Below are 19,296 nucleotides of genomic sequence, written 5' to 3' on the forward strand. Positions count from 1 at the left end.
GAAATAATACATACTGATGTATGCAATCCGATGAGTGTTGAGGCTCGCGGCGGGTATCGTTATTTTCTGATCTTCACAGATGATTTGAGCAGATATGGGTATATCTACTTGATGAAACATAAGTCTGAAACATTTGAAAAGTTCAAAGAATTTCAGAGTGAAGTGGAAAATCATCGTAACAAGAAAATAAAGTTTCTGCGATCTGATCGTGGAGGAGAATATTTGAGTTACGAGTTTGGTCTTCATTTGAAACAATGCGGAATAGTTTCGCAACTCACGCCACCTGGAACACCACAGCGTAATGGTGTGTCCGAACGTCATAACCGTACTTTATTAGATATGGTGCAATCTATGATGTCTCTTACCGATTTATCACTATCGTTTTGGGGTTATGCATTAGAGACAGCTGCATTCACGTTAAATAGGGCACCATCTAAATCCGTTGAGACGACACCATATGAACTGTGGTTTAGCAAGAAACCTAAGCTGTCGTTTCTTAAAGTTTGGGGCTATGATGCTTATGTGAAAAAGTTTCAACCTGATAAGCTCGAACCCAAATCGGAGAAATGCGTCTTCATAGGATACCCAAAGGAAACTGTTGGGTACACCTTCTATCACAGATCCGAAGGCAAGATATTCGTTGCTAAGAATGGATCCTTTCTAGAGAAGAAGTTTCTCTCGAAAGAAGTGATTGGGAGGAATGTAAAACTTGATGAGGTAATTGTACCTTCTCCCGAATTGGAAAGTAGTTCATCACAGAAATCAGTTCTAGTGATTCCTACACCAATTAGTGAGGAAGTTAATGATGATGATCATGAAACTTCAGATCAAGTTACTACCGAACCTCGTAGGTCAACCAGAATACGTTCCGCACCAGAGTGGTACGGTAATCCTGTTCTGGAGGTCATGTTACTTGACCATGACGAACCTACGAACTATGAGGAAGCGATGATGAGCCCAGATTCCGCGAAATGGCTTGAAGCCATGAAATCTGAGATGAGATCCATGTATTAGAACAAAGTATGGACTTTGATTGACTTGCCCGTTGATCGGTGAGCCATTAAGAATAAATGGATTTTCAAGAGGAAGACGGACACTGATAGTAGTGTTACTATCTACAAAGCTCGAATTGTCGCAAAAGGTTTTCGACAAGTTCAAGATGTTGACTACGATGAGATTTTCTCACTCGTAGCGATGCTTAAGTCTGTCCGAATCATGTTAGCAATTGCCACATTTTATGAAATCTGGCAAATGGATGTCAAAACTGCATTCCTTAATGGATTTCTTAAAGAAGAGTTGTATATGATGCAACAAGAAGGTTTTGTCAATCCTAAAGGTGCTAACAAAGTGTGCAAGCTCCAGCGATCCATCTATGGACTGGTGCAAGCATCTCGGAGTTGGAATATATACTTTGATAAAGTGATCAAAGCATATGGTTTTATACAGACTTGCGGTGAAGCCTGTATTTACAAGAAAGTGAGTGGGAGCACTACAACATTTCTGATAAGTATATGTGAATGACATATTGTTGATCGGAAATAATGTAGAATTTTCTGGAAAGCATAAAGGAGTGTTTGAAAAGAGTTTTTCAAAGAAAGACCTCGATGAAGCTACTTACATATTGAGCATCAAGATCTATAGAGATAGATCAAGACGCTTGATATATTTTCAATGAGTACATACCTTGACAAGATTTTGAAGTAGTTCAAAATGGAAAAGTCAAAGAAGGAGTTCTTGCCTGTGTTGCAAGGTGTGAAGTTGAGTAAAGACTCAAAACCCGACCACGGCACAAAATAGAAAGAGAACGAAAAGTCATTCCCTATGCCTCAGTCATAGGTTCTATAAAGTATGCTATGCTGTGTACCAGACCTATTGTGTACCTCACCATAAGTTTGGCAAGAGGGTACAATAGTGATCCAGGAGTGGATCACTGGACAGCGGTCAAAAATATCCTTAGTGGAATAAGGAAATGTTTCTCGGTTATGGAGGTGACAAAGAGTTCGTCGTAAAGAGTTACGTCGATGCAAGCTTTGACACCGATCTGGATGACTCTAAGTCTCGATCTAGATACATATCGAAAGTGGGAGCAATTAGCTAGAGTAGCTCCATGCAAAGCATTGTAGACATAGAAAATTTGCAAAATACATACGGCTCTGAATGTGGCAGACCCGTTGACTAAATTTCTCTCACAAGCAAAACATGATCACTCTTTGGGTGTTAATCACATAGCGATGTGAACTAGATTATTGACTCTAGTAAACCCTTTGGGTGTTAGTCACATGGAGATGTGAACTAATCACATAAAGATGTGAACTATTGGTGTTAAATCACATGACGATGTGAACTAGATTATTGACTCTAGTGCAAGTGGGAGACTGAAGGAAATATGCCCTAGAGGCAATAATAAAGTTGTTATTTATATTTCCTTATATCATGATAAATGTTTATTATTCATGCTAGAATTGTATTAACCGGAAACTTAGTACATGTGTGAATACATAGACAAACAGAGTGTCCCTAGTATGCCTCTACTTGACTAGCTCGTTAATCAAAGATGGTTAAGTTTCCTAGCCATGGACATGTGTTGTCATTTGATGAACGGGATCACATCATTAGAGAATGATGTGATGGACAAGACCCATCCGTTAGCTTAGCATAATGATCGTTCATTTTTATTGCTACTGCTTTCTTCATAACTTATACATGTTCCTCTCACTATGAGATTATGCAACTCCCGAATACCGGAGGAACACCTTGTGTGCTATCAAACGTCACAACGTAACTGGGTGATTATAAAGATGCTCTACAGGTGTCTCCGATTGTGTTTGTTGAGTTGGCATAGATCGAGATTAGGATTTGTCACTCCGTGTATCGGAGAGGTATCTCTGGGCCCTCTCGGTAATGCACATCACTATAAGCCTTGCAAGCAATGTGACTAATGAGTTAGTTACGGGATGTTGGATTACGGAACGAGTAAAGAGACTTGCCGGTAACGAGATTGAACTAGGTATTGAGATACCGACGATCGAATCTCGGGCAAGTAACATACCGATGACAAAGGGAACAACGTATGTTGTTATGCGGTTTGACCGATAAAGATCTTTATAGAATAGGTAGGATCCAATATGAGCATCCAGGTTCCGCTATTGGTTATTGATCGGAGATATGTCTCGGTCATTTCTACATAGTTCTTGAACCCGTAGGGTCCGCACGCTTAACGTTCTGTGATGATTTGTATGATGAGTTATGTGATTTGATGACCGAAGTTTGTTCGGAGTCTCGGATGAGATCGGGGACATGACGAGGAGTCTCGAAACAGTCAGGACATAAAGATCGATATATTGGACGGCTATATTCGGACATCGGAAAGGTTCTGAGTGATTCGGATATTTTTCGGAGTACCGGAGAGTTAGGGGAATTCATATTCGGCCTTAATGGCCATAAGGGAAAGGAGAGAAAGGCCTCAAGTGTGGCCGCGTCCCTTCCCCAAGGACTGGTCCGAATTGGACTAGGGAAAGGGGATGTTTCCTTCCTTCCTTCTCCTTCTCCCTTCCCTTTTTCCTATTCCATGTAGGAGGTGGAATCCTACTAGGACTAGGGAGTCCTAGTAGGACTCCGCACTTTGGGCGCGCCCTATGAGGGCCGGCCTCCTCCTCCCTCCATCCTATATATACGTGGCCAGTGGACACCCCCATAGACACACAAGTTAATCATTGATCTCTTAGCCGTGTGCGGTGCCCCCCTCCACCATAATCCATCTCGGTCATATCGTAGCGGTGCTTAGCCCTGTTCCGGTAGCATCATCATCACCGTCATCACGCCATCGTGCTGATAAAGCTCTCCCTCGACACTCTGCTGGATCGTGAGTTCGTGGGATGTCACCGAGCTGAACGTGTGCAGATCGCAGAGGTGCCGTACTTTCGGTACTAGGATCGGTCGATCGTGAAGACGTACGACTACATCAACCGCGTTGTCATAACGATTCCGCTTACGTCTACGAGGGTATGTAGACAATACTCTCCCCTCTCGTTGCTATGCAACACCATGATCTTGCGTGTGCGTAGGAATTTTTTTGAAATTACTGTGTTCCCCAACACAACTGCCACGGGAGGGTAGGAAAAAATATGTCATGCAAGTTCTTATTATAAGCACGTATGACTATATACAGAATACATGCCTACATTACATTGATGAATTTGAGCTATTGTGTATCGCTCTAGGTTGTGACTGTTATATGATGAATATCATCCAACACAAATATCCATCGCTAATCCAATGCCTACGCATTTCTCATACTAGTTTTGCTAAGTTACTTTCGTTGTTGCTGCTGTTACAATCATCACAAACTTCTATTGTTACTGTTTTTGTTACCATTGCTACTATTGCTACTACTATCAAAACTATCATACTACTGTGTTACTAAACACTTTGTTGCATAGGTAAAATTTTCAGGTGTGGTTAAATTGACAACTCAATTGCTAAGGCTCATAAATATTCTTTGGCTCCCCTTATGTCGAATCAATAAATTTGGATGAAATACTACCCTCAAAGACTGTCGCGATCCCCTATACTTGTGGGTTCCACCATCTCACGGAACAATGGCATTTTTTAGCAGTTGTAACTTCTAATGGCAAAATTGAGTAGTGGGACACAACTAGTGGCATAAATGATAAAAACACCCTTTAAGTTGAGTTATTAATGCCCCCATTGATCTTGAATATTGAACATTCACATGGATATTGGATGATGAATGCAATGGTACGGCTTGGAGTGTTATCACCAAGCTTGCAGAAGATAACGTAAAGCTGAAGAAGAAACTGACTGATCTGGAGTGTATGATCACTACGATGAAGCAATAAAGAATCAATCATAGGCAACAGATAAAAGCAAGAGACAAGAAGGAACTAGCATGTGTGGTTGTAGTTGTTGCATTAGCCATCTTTTATGCACTGGTTACAATGATGAATAGGGTTTTTGTTTGATTATTATGGGCTACACATCAATAAGCATAGATCATCTCTTGCTTGCCAACTGTCCTATGTTAAATTCTAGTTTCACACACGTTGTGTTTCATATAAGCGTGTGCATAGTTGAAATAATGTATTTAGCGAACTGTCTGAATTGCTAAAATGTATCGTGTGAAAACATTTGGCATATTGCACGCATTTGAACGCTCCAACCTGTGTGCGTAATTATAACACTGAGAACTGCGCAACCACAAGAATTTAGATGATGGGGTACTAATAATTGCGGTTGATTATATCAGAATTCTAACCACCTTCCAGCACCAATATAATCCGTTAGTCCCCCGCTTCAATTACCATTGCTCTTTTCTTCATCCCCCACTTCAGTTGCCACCATCTTCATCATCCCGGCCGGCCGCCCCTGCCACTACACACTTATACACACACTTTGCAATCTCGCTTTCTCGCGGTTTGTACTTAGAGCAACCATGTCGTTCTCCGCTAGCGACAGCGAGGACGACAATTCCGCTAGTCTGGCGCCCGCTCTAAGGTCAACATCGGGATCTTCGCACTTGACTTCCATGAGTCTGGCGTCGAGCCCTATCCTCGTTTATATCCGGTTCATGGAAGGGATGCCGCCGCTCGATTCGCCGGACGATGACCAAACAGACAAGGAGCCGCTGAAGGATGAGGAAGATGATGACGATGACGATGATGATGAGGAGGAATGGTGGAATGAGAAGGACGAGGGCGAGGACATGAACGACAACAAAAAGCCAACGGCCAACGTCAAGAAGCATCCTCGCGAAGATGATGTCACGGGGCCATTCAAAAATGACAAGAAGAGAAAGGACTAAAGCAGACTGTATATCTCTGCTGCCGTTCTCTCGTATTAATTCCTTATGTTGATTCTCTCTAGCTATTATATATTTCGACCTTAATACGTAACGCACTTGATTTAGTTACCAATTTGACATGTTTTCCCCTTTTGATCTAATCGCAAACGACTACTAATACGGAATCGACAGTGATCTTTCACACGATCGCACATAGTTAGTTTCTTCAATTGTGTGCCGTGTAGAGCACACAATTTGCAACAAAAAGTTGTATGTGTTGTCTAGAATTATCGCACACAAGTGTCCTTCAAAACCCATCGATGTACCTTTAAACTCATCACACACACATAATCTTGAAGTCGGAAGTGTGCTATGCTTTAAGTCATTGCACACACTTCGTTTTAAAAAGTGTTTGCCAATCAATGCCCACAATTACAAATCCGGAATGGTCTGCATTACAGTAACTTATCGCACATGCAGAAGGACAATTTCCCATGTTCTGTCATTGCACACAGTTTGCCTACCAAAATCGTGTCCCATGGATGAGCCATCGCACATGTTTTGTTTTCTGGCACACGAGTATATTTTGTTACCGTTTGTGATTTGTGCACTGCACACGGTTTGGTTGAATGGTCTCCGATACATGTGTCGTCTTAGGACCTTCCTGCAGTAGTGTCTATCCCCTTCCACCAGGGAGGTGAAAGGTGGCTCATTGGTATGCCAACGAAGAAGACACCACCTGTAGAAAATTATCGCAAACCACTGTTCCTCAAACCTCAACGCCGCCAACAGCTCCACACCCCGGGCCCACTCCACCAGACCAGCCTACCCCAGGCGGCGTCTCCAAGGAGCACACGATGCGGATGAAGCCATCACCGCCAAATCTATTGGATTTTGAGCTTCCACTCCGGAGGATGGTCTGGGGTGGGACAGAGGGGTCCTCGGCCGTTCCTCCAGGAAGGAAAACAGTGCCCTTGGGCGTCGCCGCTGTCGTGGCCGGACCAACTAGACAGGGGTTCCCCCCGGGATCCAACCTACACCACCTGCACCTCATCTGCTTGAAGACCAACAATCACGACCTATGGCCGTTGAGGAAAGCGAGGAGGAGTCGATCTGAGGGGAGAGGCGCTGCCGAACCTTAAAATCTAGAGCATACACCCGGAGGAGGAAACGTGCCACGACCGTCGCCTACCAAGACCTCGCCGCGCGCGGCCGATAGCTCTGGCCACCAGCTACCGTGGATGGCATGTGCAAGACACTTGTGCCTCTCCACCCAGGGCCTCCGCGGCGGCGTCCGCAACCCTCTGTATGAAACCGAGCGATGAGAGCCCCGCCATCACCTTCATCGGTGTTCACACGGGCTTCCCCGGCGTTAGTCTCTGGTGGCAGTGAGGGTAAAGGCGGGGAGGGAGGGGTGGCGGCGTTCGAACCCTAGTCGCCCCCCTCCCAAGTCGCCCTCGGGAGGACGACACGAGGGCCAGGGAAGGAGGCATCATTAAATTTAGATACAACCCCTAAGAAGCAGTGCATTGGGCTAGTTGTCTCTTAAGTTAATACCCCTATGATATCATGCTAAGAGAGGATGCATTGAGAGAGCCCTTATGGTTGGACTAGGCACTCATTTTTCTCTATCATCACGGCCCACCGATCAGCACCGAAAAAGAGGCATCAGACAAGGTGTGGCCCATGCATGCCTTGTGAGAGAATTGATTATAGTGGTCCTATCAAGGCTATGCACGCAGTGTATTGCTATGTATTCTATTGGAGTGCTCCTAAGAGCAAGTATAATAAGGTACAGTCAGCAGGCTGTAAAGATTAAACTATTGTATTTTTGTTGAGTTGGATGAGAGAGAAGAGAAGCGGGCTGCAGATTAACAGTTAGCTGTAGCACGGGCTCCAAGAAACAATGTGAGGATGTAAGATGGACCATGTATTAATAAAGTACTACTTAGCAACTTGCTACTATACGTGTTGGCTATTAGGTCGACTATATGTGACATGACAACTTCATATAGCCGGTAGTTGGCTATACTATTAACCATGCTCTTGGTGCATTACTATGCACCAGTTGTGGAATGAGCGCTTACATGCCTCTCGCTTGTGGGCCTACCCAATAAACAAGGCGAGCTCTCGTTCGGTTGTTGGTTCGCTCAGTTCATTAGTTCCCGGTTCACTCGGCTCCCAGTTTTACACGACAACTATTAACCGCTATCCAGGGCTCCATCGACCATTGGCCTTTTAGAGAAGTCTTCAAAATTAAAAAAAAGTCATGAGTTTGAAAAAAATTCAAACAAATTCTTTCAATTTGAAAAAGTTGATAAATTTTTTAAAATCATGGATTTGAAGAAGTTCATGAATTTGAAATAAAACTTCACAAAATTTAAAAACAATCATAAATTTGAAAAAAAAACTAGGACTTTTAAAAATCCATGAAACTAAAAGTCAGCAAAATTTTATTTTTTTTTGCTAATTTGAAAATAAGTTCACAAAAATAAAAAACGCGAATTTGAAAGAAGTTCGCGTGTTTGAACAAAAATTATATGAAAAACACCCCTCAAAACCGAACAAAAGCTAGTCCAAAAACTGAAACAAAGAAAAGAAAAAGAAACGACCAAAAGCTTCCCAAAACTAGGATGCGCTTCTCCACTAGGACTACCTTAGATGGGCCGGCCCATTGTGACCACTTCAGGCATCATGTACCATTTATACTCCATGTTTTTTTTGAACACAATACAGATGCAAGTGCTCACCTCTATGATGCACACTCTATTTTTATGAGCATCTTCGAGAGACTAAACCGGCATATCATCTTGAGATTTACGAAGTCATCAAAGGTGCCTCATAATTGACAGAAACGTCATCCTGAAATAAATTCATAAAAATGTGAACACCAGAACTGGAACCTGATGGGCTAGGGATACCACTATCTTCCTACCCATTTATATAGTAAGTTAAGTGATGCTTAAGACACTGAGCAGGATTATATTGTAAGTTAAGTGACGCTTAAGGCGCTGAATAGTATTCCACGCTTGTCTTGTAAAGAAATGTAAAAGCGAGTAGTGATCTAAAATGCTTTTATATTTTTTTATGGAGGGAGTACTTTTGGCCTCGGATCCCGCGTGGAAGTCATCAGAGGTCGGTGTGTTCAGAACGTCCATTCTCCTCGATGCTCCTTCTCTTTCGCTTCTCATCTTCGCCTTCGCCGTTTGTTTGGTTCATCAACTGAGCATACTTACATCATAAATGTTCAATATGTAAACATACTGCAAGAGGTTTCGTGGTGTAGTTGGTTATCACGTCAGTCTAACACACTGAAGGTCTCCGGTTCAAACCCGGGCGAAGCCAATTATTCTTTTTGGCTTTTCTTTTTCATAACTGGGAAATTTTGAGCTGCTATTACTAGATATTCATATGTGCAATTGTCGACAGAAAAATATCTGCAAACGCGGCGAAGCCATTTATTTTTTTTGCTTTTTCATAAGTTGGAAATTTTGACCAGCTAGGATTTACTGGATATTTATATCTGCAGCTGTCCACAGAAAAATATATGCAAACAAGAGCAAAACGCAGAGAATGTGTATATCTGTCCTCCAAATTGCCAAGCATCTACATCAATCGCTGCAGTACGCATAAATACTTGAGCATGACAGCCAAATCTCGACGTATAAATGCAAAGCAAAGTCCCAGTCTCGACTGACGGCGACTGAAGCTGAATCATAATTAGCACAATAAAGATGCAGCTGCATTGATAATTTCAGAGACTAATTACTCTGTGACGAAACGGATGATGACCGTCACAGTCCTGATGAACTTGTAACAGGGCATCACCACATGTGGTACAATCTTTCCAGGGTTAAGGGTAAGGCGAAAAGGTGGGCGACACACAAAATAAGCCGATAATCTCGCAATCCTGATGAACAATGAAGAATGATCTTCATGTGCCACTTGTCTGAATTCTCAAAGGCATATGCAAACCTGATCTACAATGGTGTCCGAAAAGCACAAGTTCCTGCCTGCCCTTGTTTATATCGATAGCTCAATCGTCGACCGCAGGTCAACAGGACAGTCCTATTAGGTCTCACCAGTGGAGTTACATCGGTGGAAAGCCGAACAGAACTGCCCAAGTTGTATCCCTGTGCGGATGCTGGCTCCAACAATGTCATCTCCAGATCTGCAGCATATCAGCAGAAGCATCTTTGTTGTCCCTGTCAAGCCCAAGTTCATCTCCCATGGACCAAATCCTTCCATAAACAGAAAGCTGATGCTCAAGACTATTCTCCAGATAAGAATAGTATCTGCTATCAGCATGATCTCGGGCCCATACGTGTTGGTTGCTTAGTGGTGCCACGAAGGCTCAGTGTTGCATGATCTTCCCCTGGCCTTACAGCACACAGCGTCTTGGTATCATATCATATCTTGTTCTTCTAGGACCATTTTGCTCTGACCTCCTGTATCCACCCCCCCTGGTTGGTCATTACACAAAAATTCAGCAACATGCCAAAGATGATAAGGAAAAGAAAGAAAGAAAGAGCTAAACTTAGCATCGTCATACAGTATTTTATTGCTTCCTGCGAGTTATTCTGGCCGTTGGTTGGGGATGTGGCAGACATGTCTGTGTTTCCTTGGCATCTTATATTATCATATAGATAGATGACCAATCTAAAAAAAGTAAAGTATAGAACTTGATTAGTATACAAGGTCCTAGATGCCCTGGGATATCTGAGCAAGTATTCCCTCCATTCCAAATTAATTGAAGTTCTAGGGTTGTCCTAAGTCAAACTTTTTAAAGTTTGACCAAGTCTATGGAAAAATCTGCTAAGATCTACAAAATCAAATATATATATAGTACGAAAATATATTTTATAGAGAATCTACTGAAACTAATTTGGCGTCGATATATTTTTTCTATGAACTTGGTAAAACTTAAAGACGTCTTTACTTAGGACAAACCTAGAACTTCAACTAATTTGAAACAGAGAGAGTATATTATTAGCCTCTAAATAAAGATATCAATCTAAATAAACCAAAGAACTTGATTAGTACATAAGGTCCTACAGGTCCTGGGTTATCTGAAACTAGTATATCATTAGCCTCTACATCGGTCCAATGATCCTGTATCATGACGATAATTTTCGGCAATAACACTGCATAAATTGCTTGTTGGGATAATATCAAGGATCTCATCTGGGTATTACTAGTAGTATTTTCAGTAGTTGCTGATCTCATGCAAGTCCTTGTTGCATTCCTTGTCCCGTCTGCATCAAGAGAGCGATGCCCAACCCAATTGTTTGTGAACTAGTGGGACTTGTTTTTCAAATCTGACAAAAAAGTCTATTGAATGTAGCAGCGAAAGAGTGAAACGGATGTACAACCGCCGCGATCAGAGTTAATCTACTGATTGGACAGGACCCGGAAGGTGCCAAAGGGGAACAAAATATCAAGAACCGTTCCATCCGGCGACGGCAATTCGGTAGGTTCCATACGCCAAGTGCATGCGCTTAAGCGTGGGAAAAAATGACAGCATGTAGTACATTTCATAGATAACTCAATAAAAATCATGCCTGCACATTATTTACCGATCTACATGCCTATTGGAGTTTCAGTTTACCGATAGCAAACTTTGTATTACTGGGAGATTCATCTACTGATATGTACATGCCTATTGGAGTTTCAGTTAATTGGTAAAAAAAATATTACGTAAAAAAAGATAAAAAATAACATTATACTGACCAGTAAATCATCTTGCTTGAAACTGCCTGGTCTTATGTTCCAGTTCCGTCAGCAAAAGATGGCGAGCAGGGTCCTGAAGCTGGCATGTCAGTGTTAGGCAGTAACTGATGATTCTGGTTTTGTTGTGCCTTTTGAGATGCATAGGGAAACATATCAGGCAGCTGTGAGGAATCGACACCGTAAGCTAACAGGAGTAAAAGTCTGATAGATCAGGAGGAGACTAACTGTGTTGTAGTAACCTGAGATGCTGCTGTTAGTGTGTTGCCTGGATGCAGGAAAGGGTTTCTTGGCTCACCACAGACACCATTGTTTCCCACATTGAGGGAATCCATAGCTGGAGATTGGACCCTAGGCATTTGATTTGGGAGATGATGGTTCATAAACGGTGCTACTCTTTGCAGCTGGCTAAGGCTCTGCGCCGCGGGCATGCACGCTGAGTTCAAGCCCATGGCCATCGGCGGCATGAGTTGGTGAGCACCAGGGTACATCATGGGCGCCATCCCAGTAGCCATCCACATGATCTGAACCGAAGCCAACGGCAGTCAGTCGAGTACCGTGCTTGATTGAGGAGAAATTAGAAATTCAGGGTGTGATTTTGAAATTTGAACCTGAACTTGCAGTTGCAGAGACTTTAAGTACTCGATTGCTTCGTCTAGGATGGACGCCTTGTCGCTCTGCAATTAATTTTTAGCTAGGATCAACCATCCACACCAAACTACAAATGTAACAATGATTCAAGAACACAAGTACTAACGCAGAAACTTCTCTGATACCTTGTTGCAATGGGGTACGAGTTCTTGCAATGCTTTCATCTTTTCGTTGATCCGATCCCTTCTTTTCTGCAAGACAGAAATATCACAAGACTGGTTTGGAACAGATCAACACTGGAATGGGCGAGTCGTCAGGGCTTTACCCGCTCTGATTGGTTATGGACCTCGGCAGCACGAGTCCTTCGCTTTGCCGCCGGCCGCTGCGGCCGGGTCTCATTGACGGCCTCACAGTCGTCGGCATCCTGCAAACATCATAATATTCCCTCCGTCACCGGTTCAGCCGAGACTATACACAAACTTAATAAGTGCTTAGCAATGTCGCCGTCTCCGCCGACGAGGTAGAGGGGAAAAGGAAGAGAACCTCGCGGCGGCTACCCAGTTCGTCCCTTCCCCTCTTAGACAGTAGCGCTTGGCCTCCCGCCGAGGACGAGCCCGGCTCCTCCTCCGGCGACGGCAGCAGCGCCGGCGCCGTCACCGCGTTGCTCCCGCAGAAGCTCGTCCCGGCGCCGCTCCCCGCCACGAGCGCGCCCGCGTCCCCGTCGGCGACGCCGTGCCAGAGGTGCGAGTACAGGTCCCTGCCGCCGCCGCCGCCGTCCGGGATCAACCACGCGGACGCATCCTCCGCGGTGACGCCGCTGGCCGCGCCGCTCTGGGGGCACCGCCGGTGCGGCGTCTGGGCCTGCGCCTGCGCTACGATGGCCCCGTCCTGCCACAGCAGCTCCACGAGCTCGCCGCCCGCCTCCTGCAGTCTGCGCCACGAGAAGGCTCTCACAAGGAACAACAAGCACACAAGAAAAGAAACAAATCAATTGGGCAGAGCAGCTGGTGAATTACGGGAGGTGCCTCTTGTGGTTGGGCGCCGGTCTTGCGCCGTCGTCCATGATCCTGGAGCCGATCGAGCTGACGGGCCTCTCCACTTGAGCAGAAACCGGCGGAGAGCCAAGCTGTGTTGTGGAGACAAGGAGAAGAGCTGTGGAGGGTGGGCTAGTCTAGCTGGGTTGGATTTTCTCGGGAATAATAAAAGGAGAGGAGAAAGAGAAGAGTTGTGCTTCGTTTGTATGGAGGGGAGGATCCGTTGACATCGTTGTCGGCCGTGTGACTGTGAATCTGCGGCAGCCACCAAGAAAAATACTGTATTTGCTCCAAGGGTGGAGAGACTGAACATGAAAATCAAAAATCAATAGAAAAAATACAGAAATAATAACGTATAGTTTTTTTTCACAAAAAGGTAACCACCGGCGAAAACGTACCCCATTGTCTCGCGTGGTATTCCATGGCGATACGTGGAACAACACATGCTCTACTTGTTTTGTTGTTCCATGCTCTATTTTTTTAGAGAAATTTTCAATCTATTCATTAATCATGGCAGTACAGAGAACACAAAAGGTAACAAAAATTACAACCAGGTCTATGAACCACCTAGCGACGATTACAAACACTGTGATATCCCCTGTCCACCTGTGCGAACCAACCTGTGCTTAAATGGTTAGAGGGACTGTGGTATCCCCTGTCCACCAGGGTTCAAGTCCTGGTGCTCGCATTTATTCCTGGATTATTTCAGGAATTTCGGTGATGAGCATTCAGTGGGAGGAGATGTCTCTGTCGACGACGAGGTGCCTACGGTGACTTCATAATTTTTAAGATGATATGTCGGCTCAGTCATTCAGAGGTGCTCATAGGGGTGTATGCGCATGTATATGAGCGCTTGCATTTGTACTGTGTTAAAAACACACTTGCTCTACTTGTGTTTTCCTACTATGATAAAAGAAGCTTCTATATTAATTAAAAAATATATAGCATCTAGCGGACACAATCATGATTGACAACATCTGACCTCTGCATATCTATCATTAACACACGAACTATCCGATAAAAAAACCGAATATCAACAATAATAAAGTTTTAGTCAGCGACACTTTGTCTATGTGAGGGAGGTGATAGGTCTGGTCTAGAAATTATATTGTAACCTCTCTAGCCATCTCGTGTTGAACAGCGGTTGATACACAGTTTGATGTAGCGTAGACACATATGAAGACAATACGTACAACAAACAATAGCTTGTAGAGGAGATTAATTTTAGTCCTTAAAAACAAAATCATTTCTACATAGTCGTATATACCATAATAAGGCAGACGCCTTACATCCATTTGGTAAGATTTTCCCCTGTCTTGATGGACGGCCTTTCAGGATTGGAACTTCAGTGAAGTACCTTTCAAACTGAGCTTCCAAACTATGAATCACTTTCATCCTCACAAACTAGATCCATTGTTGATAGCCTTTATCAAACATTTTGATGCCAAGTGTACTTTCACGTATTGTAGTGTATTTTTCATAACAGTATATGTGTACTTCCCACGAGTAAGTGTTGTGCATCAAGCCGTTCAAGCTATAATGAAAAGGTTTCAAGTAGAGCCCAGAGCTACATGTTTCGTTGGTCAGCCAGCCACGGACAAAAACAAGGATGCGCATGATCTCAATATAAACCTAATCTCGTCTCAACCTCTTGGAAGCACAATCAAAATTGACTTTGAATCTTGTAGGTTTAAACATATTTACACATGCAACATGAAAACATCCCTCTCTCCAGCCTACTGCAGGAATAGGCATATACATTTGCAATGGACAAACACAACTTAAAACCAATGTCATGATCATGGGCAGCAACGATCTTGTGAGCTCTCCTCTTCCGACTGATGCCAAGGCGCTTTTGTTTGTTTCGGAAATCGCAAAAATACTTCAGCTACATTAGGCCACCATTTCAACAGACAATCAGGTACTTGCAAGAATTGCGGCTTCCAGTGAAATATATTCAAACCCGAGACATTGGGAAATCCGTTCACAGATGGTAGAATACTTTGTTCTAGGGCCCTCGTGTTAAAGGTGTATCATGTCAAAGGAGATTTGAATGGTGTTGCTCGTAACTGTGCAAAAGACTCGCTGAAAAAGCTTTCTACTATACCTCCTATCATGTACCGTATTAGCTAGCTCATAGGGGTATGCAATGCCTAGTATTGCTAGCTTTGAGCAACTTTGTAAACAATGGATTCTGTATCCATGATGTAAGATGTGTATGAAAGTTCAATGAATGGCGCCTTCAGGCGCTCCTTCTGTTAAAAGAGATAGAAATTGAAGCGGTAGGGCGGAAGTAAGCCAGCTTGGCGTGATAGCTCCAAGGATGCATGAATTCTCAAAAAGGCTTAGGTTGGCAAAGACCACCATGGCATATCTGTGCACGTCGTCAAGGAAGACAAAGATCTTTCATCGGAGGAGATTGATGGGCAGCAGCCCATCATCGAAAGCAGAGAAGATGGTGGCATAGGCATCAGTTCACGACATCACTCGTCATTTCCTTTTGAAGGCACGATCAGGAAAGCGAGTAGAAGCTCATGGGCAAGGTTACATGGTCTATGGGCATCGATGTCCTGCAAGTGCACATGACTAGTTGACAAGCATAATTCTCGGGGAGTATTTTCAACCCAGTTTTATATCGAACCCAAGAGAGCCAAGGAAAGCAACTACTAGCCCCGCAACTACATTGCCATGTGCGCAGTTATGTTCGCACTCATAGCGTAGTTTGGAAATGGTTTACTTTATCGATTGCTGGAGAAATGGTAAATAATGGAATTAAGTAACTACGAATAGAAAGGTAAAATAGTAATAAAAAGAAACAAGACTAAGCTAACATGTGCTCCAGTAATAAAGGCGTTCGGGGGGGGGGGGGGTCAGATTCATCACTACTAGTATTTAAGATAGTAGCGTAGGTACACAACTGTTGGTTTGATATGAAAGCCATGTTATATGTCTTTGCGTATAGGCGGAGCCAAATGAAGACATTTACATACCGTGGCAGCTCCGTATCACGCATGCAACCACCATCCTTATGCATGTCGCTGAGGCGACAATGATTAAGGGTCTCCCCATGGACGGGGCTTAAAACTCTTGGGGTCCCTAATATTCTTCGTACCAACAATCCACTAAGGTGATAGATAGCTTTTTTCGCCGTAATACCTCAAATCCCCACTTCACAATGATATGCATGTACCAAAGACCCACTAAGGACACACACACAGAGAGAGAGAGCATCATTCAAATACACTACAACAACATGTGTGGTTGCTACCTCTTGAGCATACGTTGGTTTTCCCTTGAAGAGGAAAGGGTGATCCAGCAAATCAGCGTAAGTATTTCCCTCAGTTTTTTAGAACCAAAGTATCAATTCAGTAGGAGACCATGTGCGAGTCACCTCGTACCTACACAAACAAATAAGAGCCTCGCAACCAACGCGATAAATGGGTTGTCAATCCCTTCACGGCCACTTGCAAGAATGAGATCTGATATAGATAATAATAATAAGATAAATATTTTTGGTATTTTTATGATATAGATTGAAAGTAAAGATCGCAAAATAAAATAGATTGGAAACTTGTATGATGGAGAATAGACCCGGGGGCCATAGGTTTCACTAGTGGCTTCTCTCAAGATAGCATAAGTATTACGGTGGGTGAACAAATTACTGTCGAGCAATTGATAGAAAAGCGAATAATTATGGGAATATCTAGGTATGATCATGTATATAGGCATCACGTCCGTGACAAGTAGACCGACTCCTTCCTGCATCTACTACTATTACTCCACACATCGACCGCTATCCAACATGCATCTAGAGTATTAAGTTTATAAGAACAGAGTAACGCCTTAAGTAAGATGACATGATGTAGAGGGATAAACTCATGCAATATGATATAAACCCCATCTTTTTATCCTCGATGGCAACAATACAATACGTGTCATTTCCCTTTCTGTCACTAGGATCGAGCACCGCAAGATTGAACCCAAAGCTAAGCACTTCTCCCATTGCAAGGAAGATCAATCTAGTAGGCCAAACCGAACTGATAACTCGAAGAGACTTGCAAAGATAACCAATCATACATAAAAGAATTCAGAGAAGATTCAAATATTGTTCATAGATAGACTTGATCATAAACCCACAATTCATCGGATCTCGAAAAAAACACCGCAAAAAGAGTTACATAGAATAGATCTCCAAGAAGATCGAGGAGAACTATGCATTGAGATCCAAAGAGAGAGAAGAAGCCATCTAGCTACTAGCTATGGACCCGAAGGTCTGAAGTAAACTACTCACACATCATTGGAGGGGCCATGGAGTTGATGTAGAGGCCCTCCGTGATCAATGCCCCCTCCGGCGGAGCTCCGGAAAAGACCCCAAGATGGGATCTTTTGGGTACAGAAGGTTGTAGCGGTGGAATTAGGTTTTCATGGTGCTCCTAGATGTTTGCGGAGTACGTAGATATATATAGGAGGAAGAAGTAGGTCGGTGGAGCAATGAGGGGCCCATGAGGGTGGAGGGAGCGCCTAGGGGGTAGGCGCGCCCCCTGCCTCGTGGCCTCCTCGATTGTTTCTTGACGTCCACTCCAAGTCCCCTGGATCACGTTTGTTCCAAAAATAACGCTCCCGAAGGTTTTATTCCGTTTGGACTACGTTTGATATTCCTTTTCTAGAAACACTGAAATAGGCAAAAAAACAACAATTTGGGTTGGGCCTCCGGTTAATAGGTTAATCCCAAAAATAATATAAAAGTGTAAAATAAAGCCCATTAACATCCAAAACAGATAATATAATAGCATGGAACAATCAAAAATTAGAGATACGTTGGAGACGTATCAAGCATCCCCAAGCTTAATTCCTGCTCGTCCTCGAGTAGGTAAATGATAAAAACGGAATTTTTGATGTGGAGTGCTTCCTAACATATTTTTCAATGTAATTTTATTTATTGTGGCATGAATGTTCATATCCAAAAGATTCAAGATAAAAGTTTAATATTGACATAAAAATAATAATACTTCAAGCATACTAACTAAGCAATCATTTCTTCTCAAAATAACATGGCCAAAGAAAGTTATCCCTACAAAATCATATAGTCTAGTTATGCTCTATCTTCATCACACAAAATATTAAATCATGCACAACCCCGATGACAAGCCAAGCAATTGTGTCATACTTTTGATGTTCTCAAACTTTTTCAACTTTCACGCAATACATGAGCATGAGCCATGGACATAGCACTATGGTGGAATAGAATGGTGGTTGTGGAGAAGACAAAAAAGAGAAGATAATCTCACCTCAACTAGGCATATCAACGGGCTATGGAGATGCCCATCAATAGATATCAATGTGAGTGAGTAGGGATTGCCATGCAACGGATGCACTAGGGCTATAAGTGTATGAAAGCTCAACAAAAGTAACTAAGTGGGTGTGCATCCAACTCGCTTGATCACAAAGACCTAGGGCAATTTGAGGAAGCCTATCATTGGAATATACAAGCCAAGTTCTATAATGTAAAATTCCCACTAGTTTATGCAAGTGACCACATAGGAGACTCTCTATTATGAAGATCATGGTGCTACTTTGAAGCACAAGTGTGGAAAAAGGATGGTAACATTGTCCCTTCTCTCTTTTTCTCTCATTTTTTTTCTTTTTTTATTTGGGCCTTCTTTCTTTTTTTGGCCTTTTTTCTCTCTTTTTTTCGTCCAGAGTCTCATCCCGACTTGTGGGGAATCATAGTCTCCATCATCCTTTCCTCACTAGGACAATGCTCTAATAATGATGATCACCACACTTCTTTTTACTTACAACTCAAGAATTAGAACAAAATATGACTCTATGTGAATGCCTCCGGCGGTGTACCGGGATGTGCAATGAATCAAGAGTGACATGTATGGAAATTAAGAGAGGTGTCTTTGCCACAAATATGATGTCAACTACATGATCATGCAATGCAATATGACAATGATGAAGCGTGTCATAACAAACGGAACGGTGTAAAGTTGCATGGCAATATATCTCGGAATGGCTATGAAATACCATAATAGGTAGGTACGGTGGCTGTTTTGAGGAAGGTATATGGTGGGTGTATAATACCCGCGAAAAGTGTGCGGTAATAGAGAGGCTAGCAAATGTGGAAGGATGAGGATGCGT

General features: G+C 43.1%; 1 protein-coding gene and 1 non-coding gene across 7 annotated transcripts; one reads left to right on the forward strand and one right to left on the reverse strand.

Annotated features, from left to right (window-relative positions):
• The first annotated feature begins 9,071 nt into the window (after positions 1-9,071).
• On the forward strand, positions 9,072-9,145 carry TRNAV-AAC (transfer RNA valine (anticodon AAC)). Its single transcript has one exon. It is a non-coding gene; the product is annotated as a tRNA-Val (tRNA).
• A 375-nt stretch (positions 9,146-9,520) lies between these two features.
• On the reverse strand, positions 9,521-13,396 carry LOC123188770 (transcription factor PHYTOCHROME INTERACTING FACTOR-LIKE 13). Of its 6 annotated transcripts, none has more exons than XR_006495196.1 (9): positions 13,135-13,396; positions 12,662-13,049; positions 12,444-12,542; positions 12,304-12,369; positions 12,139-12,204; positions 11,770-12,051; positions 11,531-11,658; positions 10,353-10,459; positions 9,521-10,263 (listed from the first exon to the last, which is right to left on the reverse strand). XR_006495196.1 is itself a non-coding variant. In XM_044601014.1 (8 exons), exons 1-7 carry the CDS (start codon positions 13,179-13,181, stop codon positions 11,563-11,565), a joined length of 1,044 nt encoding a protein of 347 aa, XP_044456949.1. In that variant the 5' UTR covers positions 13,182-13,396; the 3' UTR covers positions 9,521-10,263; positions 11,531-11,562. The 6 variants fall into 6 exon arrangements, 3 of the variants coding, with proteins under 3 accessions (XP_044456949.1, XP_044456948.1, XP_044456947.1); XR_006495194.1 differs by having other exon boundaries at positions 11,531-11,691; XR_006495193.1 differs by having other exon boundaries at positions 11,756-12,051.
• Between the last annotated feature and the right edge of the window lie 5,900 nt (positions 13,397-19,296).

Source organism: Triticum aestivum, chromosome 2A (assembly GCF_018294505.1).
Source record: "Triticum aestivum cultivar Chinese Spring chromosome 2A, IWGSC CS RefSeq v2.1, whole genome shotgun sequence".
Lineage (NCBI taxonomy): Eukaryota > Viridiplantae > Streptophyta > Magnoliopsida > Poales > Poaceae > Triticum > Triticum aestivum.

Excerpts from the sequence above, each read along its gene's own strand:
- LOC123188770 (XM_044601012.1), bottom strand. The coding sequence starts at position 13,181 with ATGGACGACGGCGCAAGACCGGCGCCCAACCACAAGAGGCACCTCCC. Across the intron at positions 12,205-12,303 it reads TCGTACCCCATTGCAACAAG|AGCGACAAGGCGTCCATCCT; the intron begins GTATCAGAGAAG and ends AATTAATTGCAG. Across the intron at positions 12,052-12,138 it reads CTCTGCAACTGCAAGTTCAG|ATCATGTGGATGGCTACTGG; the intron begins GTTCAAATTTCA and ends GCTTCGGTTCAG.